Source organism: Oryza sativa, chromosome 1 (genome assembly GCF_034140825.1).
Source record: "Oryza sativa Japonica Group chromosome 1, ASM3414082v1".
In the NCBI taxonomy this organism is placed as follows: domain Eukaryota; kingdom Viridiplantae; phylum Streptophyta; class Magnoliopsida; order Poales; family Poaceae; genus Oryza; species Oryza sativa.
Genome location: NC_089035.1, coordinates 15,387,864 through 15,406,874, shown reverse-complemented (window position 1 = coordinate 15,406,874; position 19,011 = coordinate 15,387,864). Strand labels below are relative to the sequence as shown.

General features: G+C 39.8%; 1 protein-coding gene and 2 long non-coding RNA genes across 5 annotated transcripts; 1 reads left to right on the top strand and 2 right to left on the bottom strand.

Moving 5' to 3' along the window:
* Positions 1-1,030: 1,030 nt before the first annotated feature.
* On the bottom strand, positions 1,031-5,622 carry LOC107281098 (uncharacterized). 3 transcript variants are annotated; one of them, XR_010738913.1, is made up of 6 exons: positions 5,203-5,622; positions 3,659-3,823; positions 3,377-3,435; positions 1,851-2,391; positions 1,399-1,545; positions 1,031-1,302 (listed from the first exon to the last, which is right to left on the bottom strand). It is a non-coding gene; the product is annotated as an uncharacterized lncRNA (long non-coding RNA). The 3 variants fall into 3 exon arrangements; XR_010738914.1 differs by having other exon boundaries at positions 1,851-1,938; XR_010738915.1 differs by lacking the exon at positions 1,851-2,391.
* A 461-nt stretch (positions 5,623-6,083) lies between these two features.
* LOC107275467 (uncharacterized) lies at positions 6,084-7,142 on the bottom strand. The gene has a single exon (XM_015782299.1). It carries the CDS (start codon positions 7,140-7,142, stop codon positions 6,084-6,086), a length of 1,059 nt encoding a protein of 352 aa, XP_015637785.1.
* Positions 7,143-10,782: 3,640 nt separating this feature from the next.
* LOC136355139 (uncharacterized) lies at positions 10,783-14,813 on the top strand. Its single transcript, XR_010739279.1, has 4 exons — positions 10,783-11,227; positions 11,305-11,418; positions 13,105-13,160; positions 14,507-14,813. It is a non-coding gene; the product is annotated as an uncharacterized lncRNA (long non-coding RNA).
* Positions 14,814-19,011: the final 4,198 nt, after the last annotated feature.

Below are 19,011 nucleotides of genomic sequence, written 5' to 3'. Positions count from 1 at the left end.
GAAACTGAGTTGTGATTTAAGTTCTGAAATCAGTCCTAGTATATTAACAAAACCAATTTTCGAGCGTTAGTTCTGAAACATGAAAATGAACTGAAGAGATCAAATCTGAATTTGTACTAGTGCTTGTTCTGAAATCTGAAAATATAGTTGTGCTTGTTCTGAAATCTAAAATCTTAAGTTGTACTTGTATTTGTCCTGAATTTTAACTTCAGTTCTGAAATCTGAAAATGCAGTAGTTCTTGTTCAGAATCATTAAATCAGAAGTTGTACTTGTTTGTTCTGAAAATGTTTCCCCCAAAATAACTGGATATTTTTACAAGTACATGAATGAATTAACTTTCTTTTTGTTATATAGAAGCGTCAGATCAGGATGGGGCTGGAGCTATGGTACATAGAGGTGGGATTGATACCGGTGGTAAGCCCTCTATTTGTCTGATTGCTACAGTTCATAGAGCAAAACTAAAACTCTAGTTCATGAGTAGTAGTAATTTTCAGGAATACTCAAGTTCAAGTTGTCAAGTTATGAATTTTTTTTTCTGATTTAATTAGTTTTGAGACATGGAATTTAAGTCCAATTCAGTACCTGGACCTAAAATCCTGTTTTTGCTCAAGTTTTGATTTTACTCTAGTACTGACTTTATAGTGAATATGTACTGAACTTTGCATGTAAAATTTATGATTTGTCTAATTCAGGTTCAAACGGGAGAAAGTAACCAGATGACTTAAATATCACAATTAATTTAGAGTTGTTGGCGAAGACCAATCCACCGGTGTTGCATAGTAGTCTAGGAAAGTTGCAGATAAATTTGATGTGCCTCTCAAAGTTGTGGAGACAGTGGCGCAATGTTCAGGAATAATTATGTGATGATATATGATGAAGCACAAACATGTGGCCTTTTTAGGGCTACTAGTGAGCGTGCACATACAAGGCATGTCGATATATATACTAAGCGAAGTATATTGGAGAACAACACATCCATTGTTGATGCACAACTATATATATTAATACATTGTAGCTCACATGCACCGATAAAAATAAAAGTATTGTAAGCGTTGCTTTGATAATTCATCAAATAAACGTAAATTGGTATTTTATTACATTATAACGAAATGCAAAATGTGTTTTTCTAAATTGGAAATTCTACAAAATTTGTTGCCTAAAATCCAAAAATTTCTGAACCTAGACATCCATGATCCCCAAATTTATGAATCTGAACCATGGTGTCCATGTTGTTGATAGCTATAGGTTGGCGCCTCCTTTCGATTTGACATTCAATATTCCGATGAACACAACCATGCCAACTGCAATACAGAACTGGGACTTTACAGAAAATGCTAAAAAGGAAAGTATATATATACAGTAAAATAAGTTTGCAGTTTTGGGATTGTTCTACCTACTTGGCTACTTCTCTCTTGGAACTGGTCAGATGAGAAGCACTTATGCTTGTTTCCATAGAGTTGCTAAACTCATCAGAAACAATCCGTAAGCTTGCTTAAGAAATTTCTGTAGCTCGAACTTTTCCATGAAACATTAGAAGTAACTATCTGTATCACCAGTGGAAAAGAACAATCCATGAATGGATTATGCTGCTCATTTGATACAAAGGACAACTGAGACATGTTAAGAGAACAATTCGTCAAGCTATTTATTCAGCTCAATTTGGGAAGCACAGTGGAATATCCAAGTATTAAATCCAATAAAGCAAACATCTGTTTGCTGCCATCTTATTTTTTAATGCTTCAAGCTGCTACACCTAGAGTTCAGGTTTATTGTGTAAACAAAGCGACGGAGTAGTATATCTCGATAAAAATTTGCCAAAACCAGATTACAGCACTTGTGCACGACTCACCTTTTTTTTCCTAAAAGCGAGATTTTTATTTACTATTCACCGTGTTTCAGTTGCAGCCTTGCTTCCTTTTGCTCAAGACACATTGCGGCTGTCAGGATTAAGCTGGAAATTTCATCCCAATCTTTGATATAAAAGGAATGCATGCAATAATTCTCTATTTGCACTTTTGAAATTTAATGGATGCAAGGTTAGGCACACATAACAAGAGGAAAATGCACCCAGCAGCTGCTAGGAAACTCAGCAAATTTCTTTGTTCAGAGATCATAGTACTACTATGCAGTTTCAGTTATTAATTTCCTTTTTTCCCTTTTTAGATAAAAATCCATTAAACTTCTATAAGTGGTGTTTAGCTATGATCAATGGTATTAGCTGTGAAAGTAATCAAATCATCAATCTGAGGAACTTACATCTGACAGCAATTCAAAAATTTCCAAGACCCTAGTCAATAAATACTCTATATACAGAATTAGGTGCATATGATATACTCCCTCGATAATGGCAAGATGGAATTAAGGTGCTCGCCACAAATTAAATGGTGAGGCTGCATTAGACAAAGCAAGCAATCCAATTAATCCGTACTTATATGAATGCTGCATATATAAGCATGAACATATGCATAGCCTGCCAAGACATTATGCTGAATAGCATGACAAGATAGGCACTCAAATTGGCATTGCAGTGCATAGAAACAAAGAAGAATAAATTGGAATAACTGATTAAATTAATTTGTGTTCCCCATATGTAAATTGGCCAGACTTACCCATCAAGCCTAGGTGCATGTGCCTGAGTGTCGATTCCTAAGTGGCATACCTTTTAAATTGCAAATACCCACAATTCTACATCATAGTGGATACATAGTTGCACTCAAATTATAACTATATGAACCATCATTAGCTGATTGGTTCACCTTGACAATGGAACATTAACCTATCAATCTACAGTAAAAGTGTAAGTGAGTGCAGCCTGGAGGAATGTATGCCATGTCAAGGGCATAAAACTGATATTGCATATTAGCTGACAAGGCCGGGCAGGGCATATCGCTGAAGGATATCCAATAAAAAAATAGAATTAAACATCTTTGCCATCTGTAATAATATGCAATTACGAAATATCTCAAGATATACACAGGTGACCTAAATATATATAAATCTGAAGACATACACAGTAACATAAACATAGATAATTCCGAAGACATACACAGGTGACATGAATCTATATAATCCGAAGATGTAAACAGTTGATCAGAAGATTGACACAATATCACTTAAATTGAAGATGACGGCATATATGTTATTTAACTTACATAATCTTAGTTTTTAGCCCAATGCTTGAAGTCAACTTGATCATTTAATAAGAGTTGTGACTGCATAAAACTATTTGACAACAGCAGACCATGCAAACAGCTTTAACATGATCTATTATTCATGAATGTCATTATTAGCCAACAGCAGGTTGTATAAGGTCCAAAACAAAAGGGAAAGAGATCCAGAGAAATTGTTTCAGTACAGAGAGCCAGGAGGATTAACCTGTAGCATTATCACAGCAACATGGCACGGACCACTCCAAGCTGATCAGAAACTATTGACTGAACAAAAAAAAATGTAAACGATCATTTCATCAATCAGTTGGGCAGATATCAATGTACAAGTCGGTGGAGGAGTCACACGATAGGCACAAGCATCAGAAAATGAAAAAAACACTATTTTGTGAACAAAGTTCACTGGAGCAATCGGAATAAAAAGCTGGTGATCAATCAGCTAATGTCGTGATAAAGAGGGAGGGAGAGGGAGGGAGGAGAGGATCAGTACCTGCATCACTGGAAGTTGGTTGACTTATCGCCGGTAAGCAAAAGGGGGTTGATTATAGAGCTTGCCTGTAGGGCTTAGGTCCTCCCGACCGTAGCTGCCGCCAGGGCTCCCTTGAGCTGGGATCCCATCCTATCTCTCCTGTATTGGATTGTTGCCTCCCTGTGCCTGGCAAGACAATGAGGACATGGAGTTGACATCCAGTTCAATCATCAATGGATTGAACAATACGGGATAGTATTGTTGGCAGGTCATCTATGCACACAACTTTAATTAAGAATATATATTGCACTTAACAATTAACATTCCATTGGAGAAAAAAAATCTGGTAATGTTTTCACTCAAAATCTTTAATGTATAACTTTCATCATTTTCACTTTAATCTGGAATTATAATCTAACCTAAAACTGCTAAAATCCAAACCTGATAATTTATGAGACTAATGGTTCTTGTCTTCAAGAGAGGCTAACGACATTTGAGTTTGTGAGATTGCAAACATCACTAAACAATTCAATTATGAACCCTATCCCCTTAGAATGCAATTGAAGGACCTCTGCACTCTTTGATCCAGAGAATAGAGGGATACATATGTAATATGCGTCTCCCTGCACCGCAGAAAGGGGAAAACACACTAATAATTGTGCCATACTTGACAGTTAATGGGCAAGACACAAAATGTGCCATTTTCAAGGTGACTTCCAGCTGATGTTAGCTCCATCACATCAACTCCAATAAGTAAAAAAGTGCAAAATATCTTCAAGCCTATCATTGGAATTAAATCTAAAAATATGTTCCATAAAAGAACTTAATACTTACGAGGTAACGAAATAGTGTAGTAAGATTTGCCAAGCTAGATCAATGGGGATCCACTTGAATATGGGAAAGGCGAGTGCTTTGGTTAATGACATTGTGGAACCTATAGGCTATGTATAATTTTAGTGTGGGACCCCCGGACCAAATCACATTGGACCCCTGATCCAACCCAATCAAATAGGCAAAGCAAGCAACCAGAATGCAAGACGCCTGATGGCCGAATGCTAATTAATGCCAGATGCCTGACGGCCAAACACTAATTGCAATCTGCATCCCACAACTTAATTTATTAAACTGATGAATTGCTTTCAGATTAATTAGGGGCATTGGGCATTTTGTTTATTCAATTATGTGCACTGCCACAACTGATGCTTATCGTTTACACTATAATCGGTAATCGGCAGTCAGCCAAGTCCTTAGGTAATTAACTAATAATTGCTTTGTAGAATAAATTTGTGTGATCAGTAGTCCACCATGTTTTTAGACATTTCCTGAGGAAGCATGACTGATATGATACTTGTGAGATGCTTAGCAAGCAGAATTCATAGCAAGTAAAATTATCTCCTAAACAAGAGCAAATAACATAGCGAGACGATAGAACCAATTGACTAAACATTTGGGGCCCCGTATCATAAGCAACCCTGCCCAAACCCTAGGTAAACAATTTTATGACCCCAAAATAATAAAAGCACAAAATCTTTATTGTTTGAGGATTTAGGAAGAGAGGATATCACCTTAACCTGGAGTCTGTACTGCGTAGTGCCGTAACCCACCACAGCTCCCCGGCGGGCGCACGCGAGGAGGAGCCGGCCGACGGCGAGCCCAGAACTCCAGAGGCCACGCGCGAGGAGGCGGCGGCGGTGGTGGAGAAGGCGCCAGCCGACGGCGAACCTGGCTCACTGGCGGCCGCGAGGAGGCGGCAACGGCGGGGTAGGGCGAGCGTCGGGCACGCGCGAGGAGGCGGCGGGGTAGGGGGCGCGGCTGCGGCGGGTGCGCGCTCGGAGTTGGCGGCGGCGCCTGGCGGTCCGGCGGGCACGTGCGAGGAGGCGGCGAGCGGCTCCGGGAGGCGGCGACGGGCTAGCGCACGGGAGAGAAGTTTTTTTTTTCGATCGCTGTATCGCTATAACCGCTGCTAATCGAACTTGGGGATGGCTAATTGCAGAGGTTGATCCAACTTTTGATATAAGCCGTTGGATGAATAGATCTAAAAGTCAGGAAAGATAGGTGTTTGATGAACTTGTGTTTTTTATATTAGTATAGATAACTACTATATATAACTATGAACAGAGTCTGAAATAGAGCAGTGGAGTAGCCCCCCGCTCCATCCATTTTCATTTTTCTAGAACACTTGATAGGTAAAACCATTTGGTTGAGATGCATTACAGAACAATGTCAATAATAAAATTCCTCGCAAAAAAATGTCAATAATAAAATAACAAATACTGGAAAATGAAGCAACATTTTTGTAAACCAGAATCTAGAACCTAATTTTATGAGATGTAACCTTCATTTAGAGTTTTAGACTAATCTGATCCACGTACTGACGTACATCCAATGAACCAAACCGACCATAAAAATTGGATGGTATCCTCAATTCCCCATCCTCCTGCTTTGATTATCCGACCTGACGGGCTATAGCGTGGATTGTATCACCATCCTCCAGTTTGAGATCATCCGGAGTTTGCGAGTCCTGAACACGACGGCCCTCGTAAATTAAAACACACCCATGCCTGTACATACTTGCAGGCTCCCTGCTTAAGCACAGGTCCATCAAACCCTGCAGCTTGTCAGTCCTTCGCAGGGTGTATGTGCGCTTGGCCTTCACCATGGTTAACAAATCGATGGTCACGAACCTGCTCGGTTTGCTCGCCGGAACGAGGCGGAGCTGATCGCCGTCCTCCATCTCGTAATCCGCGGGCGTCTCCTCGCCGCCGACCTGCCTGCCACCGTACGTGACCGCCCACTCGCCGTTCTGATCATCAGTTGGCACCATGGCGAAGTAGTAATCGATCAGGCGCTGCAACTCGTCGGTCCTGCGCATGGGGCGGGTGACGACGACGCCGCTGCGGCCGCCATCGTCGGTGCTGCCCTTGATCGTGAGGGTGACGAAGGTGCTCGGCTTGCTGAACAGATGGAAGGTGATCTCATCGCCGTCGTTCATGTCACATTTCTCCGGCGTCTGATAGAAACTGATCTCCCTGCCGTTGTACATGAAAACACCTTCCCTGGGCGCTGTCGAGGGCAACATGTCAAAGTAGAGACGGAACAGGGTGCAGATGACGTCCAACCTACGCATGGTGTGTGTGACCCGGCGGCCTTTGTTGTCCTTCACGGTGAGGGTGACGGGCATGGTCCTAGTTCCGTCGGGGAAGAAGCTAACCTCGTCGCCGTCCTCCATGTCGTAGTCCGCCGGCGTCCGGTTGCCGGTCACACAACGGCCGTAGTGCATGAAGACGCCACCACCGGCGGCGGCGGCGACGGCGGCGCCCTTGCCCTTGTCGGTCGGCGTCACCATGTCGAGGTAGAAACCGATGAGGACGCGCAGCTTGTCCGTCCTGCGCATCGTGCAGGTGATCCTGACACCTTCGTTGTCCTTGACCCTTAGGGTGATGAGCGTGCTTGCCTCGACCTCCTCTCCGGCCGAAGACATGGCTGATCGAGATCTCTTCGACATGGCTGATCTAGAACACAGAAGCCGATCGAGATGGAGTATTTGCCTGGATTGGTTGAGTTTTGAGAAAACCTTGAGGATTATGTAGAATCACCATCCGGTACGGTATAATTTGTGGTATAATTTGTTTCTATAGATTTGTGCGCGCATGCATGGCGGAACGTGCACGCATATGCGGGCTACCGCCAAGCGCGCGTGGAGCAGTTTGCTGCATGCGCTGCTCTATCTTCTCCTATATTTTCTCCAGTGACGACGCTAGGGTACGTACGTGCACACCAGTGAAATTGGAGTTGTGCGTTCTGAATTTCGTGTTTTTGAATTTGAGAATACGAAGTTAGTTCGAGATATGGTTGGACTAGAGCGAACTACTGGCAAAATGACATGTCAGAACTATCATCTCCGATGAGCAACCTGACTGTATAGTATAGGGAGAGGGGAAGATACTACGAATATTAGACACGCTGTATTAAGTCTTAGGAGCCGGTATATATAAGAGTACATGGGAAGGATATAAGGAAGGATTACAGATAAGAAAAGAATACATACAAATCAATCATTCCTAATACATCTTTAACAACCATATACTTTTATCACTAACATGTACTTGCTACTATGACATGCCCCTTTCGGTTGCCGCATGATATGCATGCATGGCAATTGATCAATCATGCTTAAATTAATGAGGTCCCCCCTTCACAAACAAAAGCAAATAAATACTTGCGTTTTCACTGGGCTGGGTTGCCCAGCATGCCAAGAATTATACCGTCCAGTATTTATTGTGACCTTCACATGGTTTCGGGTGAGTGCAATCCATACGCGCATAATAGCCACTCAAGTCTCAATGCGCCCCATGATCATAATCAAACACCGTTCAATATAATTTACATGGTATCGAATATTAAGCACAAAGGATATTGCTGGGACTCACGCGTGCCAATCAACTTCTGCATGGCATGTGCCCTTCAAATCACTCGAAGGTGGCGACCAGATGTATTATACATTCAGTAAACTTGACTCAAAAGGCATGAGCTCTACAACACCTCAATTCAATACCATACTCATGTCTAGCAAGTTCTATAGTCATAGTGTTGATGTAAAAACACGAGGCCTGGGAGATCTGCTTAACTCCAATGCAGGTCCAAAACTTGCCTTTGGGTGTATGAGCGTGCCAGTTGATTTGATCCTGCAATCAACAAGAAACGAAGACAAAGAAACCGTGGTTAAATCCATAAACGATAGCCGATCAGCTAGGTGCCGATGACATATCATTTATCTTTGAGCCGATATCATATTTGCATCGATCTGCAATTATTAACAAGTAAGAAAGAACTAAATCTACTCGATCGGCTGTAGATATTAACAATATATAATCCTTACGTTGATATATACTTAAATCAAGTGATTGGGATAGATCGGTCGCCATGCCGAGACAGTATAAATCACTTAGATCGAAATAAATATTAACATTGAGAGTATATATGTTCATAGCATAGCCGATCAGATAGATCTAGCTTGTATCGGCTAATACTCCGATACCACTCTATATTAAGATGTTAAAGCAAATAGAATATACCAAACAGAAGCCTAATCTACTTAAATGCAACAAGATCTTAATATAAAGGGCAGATTTAACATGTCAACTAAGCACATAAGACAAATATAGTCAAATCAGGTAAGATCGGCTGAAACCCCGATGCTACCCTAATCAGCAACCAAAGGCAGGCTAGAGATTGAGATTCTAATCACGACTCATAAGATCAAACTCAACTGATACAGCTATAAGTATGAAAAGAAGAACAATATCTAGACAATCAAGCCGTTGGATGTGTCATAGAGTGGTGGATATCCTATATAATCTAAGTCAACATCGGTATTTAACCTAATCGGCTGCCTTCTACTGACAGATGTTAGCTGATTATAGGTTAGATAGCGATATTGCCAGAGATTATGTAAGATATATGATAACTCGACGAATTACATAAACAAGATTAGAGTGTCATGAAGATGGAAGCACTAATCCTGAGAATGCAAGCCGTCATAACAAGTTTTACCTCTTGTCGAAGATCGAAACCGATGCAGCTCAACCCGAAAGCAAAAACTCGTCGAAACAAAACGAAAGTAAAAAGGGTGGCGATGCGCCGAGATTGTATTGAACGTGTGTTAGTTTGATTACATGGGGCTCGAGGCCTATTTATACCCGAGAATTACAAAATATGTGTAACATACCCAAAGTTCTAGACTTTAAAAGTTTCCTGTCAAAATAGTTGGAAGCTAACTTTTCTATTTTTGAGAGCCAAAAATTTCCATTTTAAACCTAGGTGAAGTTGATCTAACTCTTGCATGAATAAAATTTGAGAACAAATTAAAACTTTTTCATTTATAACCTAGGACAAAATGTAAACTTCTGTGTAAGCATGCATACTCTCATATGCATACTCTCATAGACATGTTTGACTTGAGTCCTTCATATGCATTTGGATTTTCGATTTGCATTTCATAATAGGTCTCATGAATATTAACGATAAACAACTAAACCATTAGGGCTTAGTGCTAGCTAGAGGAAGTTAAAATAGGAACCGTACACCTTAAAATATATCAACATGGTTAATGTCAAGCCTCACAAAACTAATTTGGTCATCCATCTGAAGACATGTCATGAACATGAAAGTGAACAAATAAATTAACTCATATAGGGTATATTCTATCTTAATCATCTCTATAAGCATCCTCTTAATTTAATATTAAAGTAAACTTATGCATAAATAGGTAAGGAGCTTACGACCTATGTAAGGTAAACTGTAATTCTACCATATCAACATCACCTCAGGTTAAGAAGAGTCCAAATAAAACTTTTATAAGCATTTACATGCATTTAGGAAAAGGGAAACACATAAAAGAGATAAGCATCGCTAATTATCTAAAATAATTCGTGCAAGATAAAATGATGGGAAAATTTATGTAAGCTCTACTTAATATATACAACTCACTGTAATTTTGGTACAATTTAATAACTAAATTTGATACCTTAAATAAACAAGTCAAACTTGTCAAATAATAGACTAAATATAATTCTTAATCAGCTAAAACCATACATAACTAAAATGTGCATTTAACTGCATGGAAGTGTATAGGGGAAAATCATGAATAAATATAATTTTTCCAGAATTTATCCTCTCAGTTTAGGTCTTCTAAATTCAAACAATGTTCTATCGAGCCCATCTTCTCCTATTTTCTGTGAGCAATCTATTTATAATTTTTAAGTGCAACCAAAGAAAATAGAAACTAGCTACATTCATCTACCTTCAGAAAAACCCGCACTAATTTGTATGCTTCACACGTTAAAATATTGAGATATAAAGTTGGAGGGAGAGAATTAATCTGAAAATCGTCCAAAAATCAATCAACACCCAGTTTCTTACCCATCCCTCAGACTCCCACCTAGCTTACATTGACCTGGGCCCACATGGCAGCCTCTTTGGTTTGAACCACACCCTGTGCATCTCCTCCATCCAACACAGTGACAGCTGAGAGAGAGAGAGAGACCGAGGGCGCCGACCGGCACTGGACGGCGTCGACGCGTGGCCTCGACGTGGCAGCGCCGAACCGAGGCTTCACCTCCACCCAGCTGCATCGCCTCCTCCCCATTACCACTCCTGAGCCGAGCAAACCGAGGGGGAGAGCTCCAGCTTTTCTTTTTCATCTCGACCTTGTCGCCGGCCGTGAAGACGATGGCCGTCGCCATCACCATTGTGCCGCGGTCGTTTCCTCTTCTCTTGCGTTCCATTATCGCCTCTCTACGCCGATTCCATCCCTCTTAAGTTTCATCCCATTTCATGCAGTGGTTTGGTGGGAACGCAAACCTCGCCGACGATGCTCTGGAGCGCGCACTGGGCGCCGCCATCGGGACATCGTCTTCGTTGCCGTCGAACCGGAGCAAGCCGAGCCGAGCCACCGCACCATCAACATCTCCTCGGTGTCCTCTCTTAAATCCCTCATGAACCCCTGCCAGTGGTGCAGCGAGCTTGGAGATCGGCATCGTCTTCCCCAATTCCGGCCGTCAAGCTCCACCTTCGATTTCTCCCTCTCCGGTGAGTCACAGTTCAATTCCTCGGGCATAAAGCTTTCCTGAGACCTATTCAACACCGTGTGTATGCATGCATGGTAGATCATCAGCCATATCAAGCCGGCGTCGTCATCGAGCGAGGCTCCCTGCCGTCGCCGAGTCGTTCTGCTCGTGGTCATCGCTATCTGGACCTCGCCAAGTTTCATTGGACGCTCGGTAAGCATCCTAGGATCCCATAGAGGCACATGCATCAATGCTCTAGCTCCACATGCACCGTCACCCGAGAACCACCGCCGCTCGCGCCGCCGTCGCCATTAATTCCGATGACCAATGCTTGCAAAAATACCACCTATAGCCTCGCCTTGAACCCCTTTACATTTTATCCTTATGTTGCACACCGAGATCTGCCGCCGTTTGCCACCGGCGAGCTCGAGAACGAGCTCGGCCATGGCTAGCTCTGTGTCTGCTCAAACCAAGGACCTCTGCTGAGAAGAGTCAAAACTCTAGGTACTAGTTTGTAAAACCTACCTCACACACAGAACAGTCACAGGACTGCGAGTTGATTTCCTAAAACCATAGGGGCCTTTTTGCATATTGGTCTGAGACTGACCTGTGGATCCAATCTATTTAAATTCTGGAAAAATCTAAATGAAATGCCTAAAGCTTTATATTTTCAACAGAAAAACATGTAAACTTGTAAAATCTATAACAAATTGAAAACAACTCATTTTAGAGCAAACTTAGTTTCTACAGATCCACCAACATGTTCTCTAAAAACAAAGTAAAATAAAACATATACACACTTTACATCAAATGCCTCTAAAACTATTATCTTTAAAATAACTAGTTTTACATAAGCTGAAGTTTAGAAGTTTATATAAAATTCATCTTAGATCCTTTTTGAGTATACCCAAGTTCTGTAGAATCACCAAAACATATACTTCCAAGTTATAAAATAAAAATATATGCTTATTGTACAACAAAAGCCTCTAATATTTATGTAATTAATAACCAACATAGAGCAGCCTTTAATTTGTAAAATTTGTAGAAAATTCATCTTTAGTCCAAATGGAGTGAACCAAGTTTTTATAGAACCAGCAAATGGTGAGCTTCAACATAGTAAAATAAAATATGGCACCTTCTGTATAGGTTATTGCTCTAAACTTTAAATCTATAGGATAGGTGCTAATCACATAGTAAGGATTAAGCAATACGTATATATAAATGTATATAGGAATACACTAACTATAATGAAACCCAACTAAAACTTGTTGAACCAGTGAAGGCATAAGATCCATCCCCTTCCTCCAAAACTTAGTACCCTTTACTCATATAATAATCTCTAGATTGATATATTAAGCTTCTAGCATAGAACATCCCCTAGCTTATAAAATGTGAAGTAAAGTAATTTGAACTCTAAAATTTATAAACTAAGATTACATTAGTTAAATAAAATACTTATTTTATACATCACTAGCTAGATGAGGCAAGTTCTGAACCTAAACCTCTGAAGCCATGAACCTATAGAACACTATACACCTATGACACGCTATAACTTGTAAAATACATAAAGAATTCATATTAACTCTAAAAATTATGAAACCAAATGTGTTAAGTCTTAGAAAACACATATCTTCACCTCAGCAAACATAAACTTAATAAGAATCATCTTACAACAGCATTTCACAAGCATTTCACAATAGTACCTAAGTAAATCCTACACTATACCGACAAAACTTCTAAATTCATAACTCTCAAATGAAATGAGATAAAATAGAAATTCTTTCACCTAAATTCATTTTAGACAAGCACTTATCCACTGTGCACAAATAATGCATTTTAGAGCATTTCGGATTTTTCGCATATTTCGATGTTTAATTGTATAACGTGTACTTTGTATAGATGATTGCTTAAATGGTGAAGAAGTGATTTAGGTGCTGACATTTTCCTGATTCAAGGCAAGTTCCACCTCCCTCTCTTTGATCACTTTGAACCTATGTTTTGGAGGTTATTGAAAACGTTTCCAAATCTTGCATGTCGATTGTACACTAACAAATTAAAATTGTGTTAAAATTGTTAGACAAACTCCTATTATTTGCATTATCACCTTAACCCCACATATATCCATATCCATCATTCCTAACCTTAGGAACAATATGACTATACCACTTTATATATAAATTTTGGAGTCACTAGGTTACTATAATGCTTAGCCATGCTTAGAATGGTCTTCCTTGTCATTATGGGCTCATTACAAATATGAAAATTGATTTTGAAATAATCTGGACAGAACTTTAATACTTGTGTTTTTGATAAATAAAATGGTGGAAAACATGGATTTTAGGTTTGGGCCTCAAGTGGTGCACATATGGTGATTAGTTATGTACCGATAGGGGGAGAGTGCGCCCAAACCGACCTAAGGACTTCACTCAATGTCAGTTCATTTCGTTGAGTCAGTTCATTTCGTATACAGTACAACCACATGTGCTAGTATGGGATAGCCCAAGCTTAGTAAATTATTTATGGTTCAGCCTTACATTCTGGTAGGCCGGTGTGTATGAGTTCGGATAACTCAGAGGAACTTCCTATTTACCTCGACGTGGTAGTTTAGGTGACTAACTCTATCTAATACAATGGTATTGTGCCACGTGGGTGGGGTCCCGTTGTGTTCGCCACCATGGCGTTAAGTTTAAGGCGTGGGCCCACCACTTAAACTTAACGGTTCTAGGTCATATAACGTGTATGGCTTAGGATGGAGTAACACGTATCGTGCTGGTGTAAGGCTAAATCATAAATTTTGGAAAAGCTTTGTTGTGGGTAATAAATTGGGTACTTATGTATCGCGTGCCATGCTCTTGTATGATTATTATTTTGCATCATGTGGGTAAAGTGTACAAACTCTGCAGAGTAAAAACTAATCAATTAGCCGTGCTCACGGTCATGAGCGGCGTGTGGATATGTATTGAGTATAGGCTTGTGTTTATTCTTCTAAATGCTAAAATTTACCTTCAAATTATGATGAGATTTGAGAATGATCTCCTGGCTGCCATGGAAGCCAATGAGGTGCATATTTATACATGATTAATGCCTACTTTGATGCCCATATGCTAAGTACTTAAGTACTAGCTTGCTGAAATTTATTAGTACTAGCTTGCTGAAATTTATTTGAAAGCAAATCTGATTTGGAAATGTTTTATACAAATAAAACTTGCTTTATGCTAAAAAGAACCATACTATGCCTTTCTTGATTATATGTCTTAATTAATGTACTGACTCTTGCTGTTGAATTAACTTTTGCTTGCAGGTTTTAGATTTAGTCTTTGAGTGATGCAGGTGATTGACTGCTTCTTCTAGGACTTAAACTTAATGGGGTAAACCCCTAGTCGGTGTGTTTGAGGATTGGGTAGTCAAGCTTCCGCTGTTCTTTATATTTATTTGGCCGGTCGGCCTATGTAACTATGAAGTAGTTGTGATTTAGATTATTTTCGTCTTAAGTGTATTTTTGCTATGTATTTTCATGCTTAAGATGAAAGTGTGAATCTAGTGCACATCTTGGGAACTAGATTTACATGAGTATGAGTTAAGAATATTTGAGATGTTGTAGATCTTTAGCCATTTTTGTCAAGTCTGCTGAATGTGTAACACATCTGGTCGCCGCCTTTGAGTGGTTTGATGGGCATATCTCAGACTGAAGTTGACTGGCAATGTCTCCAATATTCTTCTCTCGAGGCGTTGGATGTTTCATTATGTTTGTTTGATGACTTGAATTATTCACTTCATCTCTCAAATATAATGGGAGGTCCGGAGAGCCTACGACAATATGTCTATATCGGACACGATTCTTATCTCTAACAAATTTTAAGATACCATAAGTCTTTGCGGCACTTTTGCCTAAGCATATCTTTAAGGAAATTACATAAAATATCCTAATTAATAGATACAATTACCTTCTCAGGACTCTATCCATACGTGGCAATCATCATGAAGCACATCAACCTAACCTGACAACGTATGCCATGCCATATTGTCAGATTCGGCTCAATCGGCTAACCCTGTCCAACTCGGATTCTGCCGACCCTGATCACAGCCGATTCATGCTCTGTCTCCGAAACAATCTTGGATTTAGATTCCGCTTAAATCTTAACTCTATCTTTGATACTCAGATTACAAATTTGGTCGTTAACACATAGAACTTGTCAAGACACTTTCATCTAGCAATTGATATCTATAAAAGGGAGTTCTAACACATATATAATATAAAGTTCAGATCTATTATACATATGGCCGACCGGCCAAATAGTTAGTGGTTTAGCGGAAGCATTATTCTACCCAAAATACCTTTTATGCAACCGACTAGAGTAGACCCTAGTTAGAACCATCCTAAAACTTGAAGTTATCCTCAACAAAGCAATCCTCATCGATGAAGACCTCGCCTGCATCCAAGTCTAGAATAACAAGACAAAAATACAATAACAATAGCAAGGGTCAAAATGAGATTCAAAACATATGTACATGCATGGCTAAAATAATGGAAGGTCAAAAGTAGTTCAATTTCAGCATTAAGCAAGTTTTGTTTTTCACAAATATTTTTAAAATCATGTTTTAGAAAAAAAAAGAAAATTTCAGCAAGCATACATATATCATTATGGCATCTTATACATAGTAAAAATCATACATGTATATAAACAACTTGGTGCTCTCCAAAGCAACAAGTATAATGAACCATTTCGAATCTCATTTCATCATCAATTCACAAAAGGTTTAGTTCATAATTAAAGAGAGAACAAGAGGATTTAAAACATTATTCTATACTCAATACATATCCTTATGCCGCTCATAATCATGAGGACGACTAAATGATTAGTTTTTACTCTGCGGAGTTTGTACACTATACCCACATGATGCGCTATAGTAATCATGTAAAAACATGCTACACCGTACTGAAATACCCGATTTACTACTCACAACATAGCCGTTACATTACTCATGATTTAGCTTTACACTAGCATGATAAGTATGATTCCACCCTAGGCATATGACCTAGAGTCATTAGGTGGAGTGCCCACGCCTTAACCTAACACCGTGGCAACAAACACAAGAGTTTTCCCCACGAGGCACTATATCGTTGTATTGGATAGACTTAGATGCCTAAATTACCATATATGTAAATAGGTAGTTCATATGAACTACCACTAAAACTAATTCATACTACTTCGGCCTACCAGAATGCAAGGCTAAATAATGAGAAATTAACTTAGTGAGCTCTGGCTACCCCATAATAACACATGTGGTCGTACTGTAATCACAAGTGACTAACATTGAGTTAAGTCCTTAGAGTGTGTCGGGCAAACACTCCCCCTATCGGTACACAACTAAACATCACATGTATACCACTTGCTGCCCAAGACTAAAATCATTGATTGATTCATTTTGGTTCACAAATAATCACATATTAATTTTCTGTCCAGAAGTATTTAGAAATCAAACTTTCAAAATTAAAGAGTGCCTATAATGATAACTACACTAGTCTAGGCATGGCTAAGTATAGTATGACAATTGAACAGGATCTTAATAACTTTTTAGCAAAAGGACAGTACACTGTCATGTCAAAAAGGTGACAATCAGTAGGTTAATCAAGTTTCAAAGAGGGGAATGCAAGAATTTGGTTTTAGCTATCACATATTAAATTTTCAACCATTTATGTTTGAAACTAAGTATGCAATTTTTCAATCAAAACATTTAACCTCCAGAACATGGGAGCAATATGATCAACGAGGGAGGGGAGGTGGCTTGCCTTGCTCTGGTTCTACCACCTGTTCAGTCTCGTGGATTTCTTCAACTATCGCCTGATTGTCGTCTAAACATACAGGTGAAAACCAAATTACAAATATACACAAAGATTCAGCATGGTCTACAATGACTGCTGTTTTTATGGTTAATAAGTACTGTGATGACTTGATTTTTAGTGAAGGAATTTTTATTTTATCATATCCCATCTGCAAGATATAAATATTCAAAGTTGCAAACTACTAAATTATGGCCTATATGCATTTCGAGTTGTTAAGACATAAAACTTCAAAGTTCTGTCAAGCTGAACATTTTTAGATTACAGATTATAAAAATATGAACCTAACAAAATTTAGTTTGAAATTTTTAGAACTATAATGAATTTCCAAAGTTATGTCAATTTTCAGCTCAAAAGAGAGTGTTTAATTAATTTTTCCTCTAATTTTTCAAAGCCTAAATATCCTCGTGTTTTAGTTTATTTACAAATAGGTACTAACCCCACATGTGAGTGACAGATTAAACTGATAAAACACCCCTGGATGTTTTAAAAGTTTGCAAATCCACGCCCTTGCGCTAACAGAACAGGGTAGCAGTGAGATATGCGGCGTCGCCTCCGGCGAAAGATGAGGTTTCAGATTGTGCAACCAAAATGTAGAGTGAGAAGGGGTTCTAGGCGAAGCTATCGACAGCTTTCTTGCAAGCTATGGTGGTCTACATGGATGGCGTTGGCATTGGAAGCGGCTTGGCTCAGCATGCATGTGTGCATATTGAGTTAGAGGCTTGATCTATGCGGTACCAGGCTCGTATATGGAACTTGGGGCACCTAGGAAGCTAACCCGAAGGCCAGCAAAGTCTGGCGAAGTCTCAATGAAAAAGAACCGAGCTCATCGGCGGCGGGGCTCCACAGTCGTTGTCGATGATGCGTTTCTAGTCTTGATATGGCCAAGGGTAGTGCACGCATTGGTTAAAGGTGGCATGGCATGTTTCTAAGCAAAAGGAATCGTGCCGAAGCTCACCAGAGAGCGAGAGGGAGATAGATGGCGTTGGCAATCGGAGATGAGGAAGAAGAAAGGAATCTTCCAACCTAGACCACTTTGTTCCGATTCCGTGCGGGTTCTTGGTCACCGTGGGGTAGTGAAGACAATGGCGAGACGGTTTGGCCGGATTCAGACTGTGGTGACCGGGCGACGTCTGCAACTCCATGGTAGCGCTCGGAGTTCACCGTTGGACCGAGTTGACATGGCGCGCTTTCCTGAGGATTGGCTGCATTGGGTTAGAGACAGCATGGAGAGGAGATTGCGGAACACGGCTTAAGCAAGAACAGAATTCTCACCTGATGACTATGAGCGGCGGACTCAACCTTGCTGGTGCCAGAGAAGATGGTTTTGTGCACGACGAACCCTAGATGATCTTCCCTAGTTTCTTCACGAAATGAGCAGAGGGTGAGAAGAGGAGAGTGGATGTTGGCCAGCTAAATACAGCGGCTGCGATGGTTTGGTGGACCCAGCTGATAGGTTGAACCAAATCGACTGCGGCTTTGGAATGAATAAATAGAACGAAACCCTAAATATGCCGTATCGGCTGTAATACTGTCTCTTTTGTTTTTATCAATCACTTTAAGACAGTATTATAGAAATAGCTGATAGACCAATATTTAGAGCAAAGATAGATAATGTATTAGCTGTTACTCCAATACAAATTTATATAAACAAGTCAATCTATATAAATATATCAAATAACAATCGATCACAAAATATGAGGTTTAATCGAGACCAATCTAACTTGATGTATTTATATAGAGTAATATATATGTATATAAGTGGCAAATATACATAAAACATATCACGAAACATGCACTATCATGTATATTAGGTAAGATCGGCTGAAACTCCGATACTATCCTTAGTTATGATTAATTCCAGGTTAGTTTTTAAGGTTCTAGACAAGACTAGGGTTGATGCAACTTAAAGTATGATAAAAATCAATCAAGGAATTATCCACTTTTCGGGATGGTAGATATCT

What these genes read in the sequence shown, in the direction of transcription:
- LOC107275467 (XM_015782299.1), bottom strand. Translation starts at nt 7,142, where the DNA reads ATGTCGAAGAGATCTCGATCAGCCATGTCTTCGGCCGGAGAGGAGGTC.